This window comes from Fragaria vesca, linkage group LG3, assembly GCF_000184155.1.
Source record: "Fragaria vesca subsp. vesca linkage group LG3, FraVesHawaii_1.0, whole genome shotgun sequence".
Lineage (NCBI taxonomy): Eukaryota > Viridiplantae > Streptophyta > Magnoliopsida > Rosales > Rosaceae > Fragaria > Fragaria vesca.
In genome coordinates this window covers 15,521,712-15,522,407 of record NC_020493.1, presented here as the reverse complement: position 1 = coordinate 15,522,407, position 696 = coordinate 15,521,712, and the positions used below count along the sequence as shown (strand labels likewise).

At 45.7% G+C, this 696-nt stretch overlaps 1 protein-coding gene across 1 annotated transcript; it reads left to right on the top strand.

Annotated features, from left to right (window-relative positions):
• LOC101311951 (E3 ubiquitin-protein ligase ATL6-like) lies at positions 1 to 429 on the top strand. Its single transcript, XM_004295806.1, has one exon. The coding sequence runs from the start codon at positions 1 to 3 to the stop codon at positions 427 to 429; it is 429 nt and encodes a 142-aa protein (XP_004295854.1).
• Positions 430 to 696: the final 267 nt, after the last annotated feature.

The following is a 696-nucleotide window of genomic DNA, read 5'->3' as shown; positions in this document are numbered from 1 at the left end:
ATGGCGCCATACATTGGTGATCCTCACTCAACCTTTGTTGATCCCTCCGTCGTTGACAAGGCGGCCAAGGCCTCACCCCTAACTTGGGTATATGCAATCCTGTTTCTGCTAGCTCTCACTCTATTACTTGTACTATTCGTATATAGCCGGAACATTCTTCGCTGGATCCTCGACAAGTTCTGTCCCGCTCGAAACGGGATTGAACAGTCCGCCATTACCAATCTCCCCCTTCAATCCTTCTCCGATCTCATAAGTCGGATGGAGGAATCGGCACCCGAGATTGAGTGTGCTATTTGCATATCCGAGTTCTCTCCCGAAGAAATGCTTCGGTTGCTGCCCAATTGCAACCATGCATTCCACGCCCACTGCATTGATATCTGGCTTGCCAGCCACCGGACATGCCCGATTTGCCGCGCTATTTGCACATGATCGTCGTTGTACTTAGATATACAAAACTCCAGATTACTGTATTCTGTTTCATCATGTAAAAAAATATTTCAGTAAATATAAGAATTACCTTTTCTCTCTTACTCCTATTGTCAAGTTCTTAACTGTATCGGGGAAGAACAGAGCTTATCGTGAAGAAGAAGAAAGGAAACAGTAACTGACCGCTAAAATTTTGTGTTTTGGGCCTATGGGCCTGTTATGTTGGGGCCGTTTTCACAACGAAGGGACCCGTAATCGGAAAAAGGGAAA

What these genes read in the sequence shown, in the direction of transcription:
- LOC101311951 (XM_004295806.1), top strand. Translation starts at nt 1, where the DNA reads ATGGCGCCATACATTGGTGATCCTCACTCAACCTTTGTTGATCCCTCC.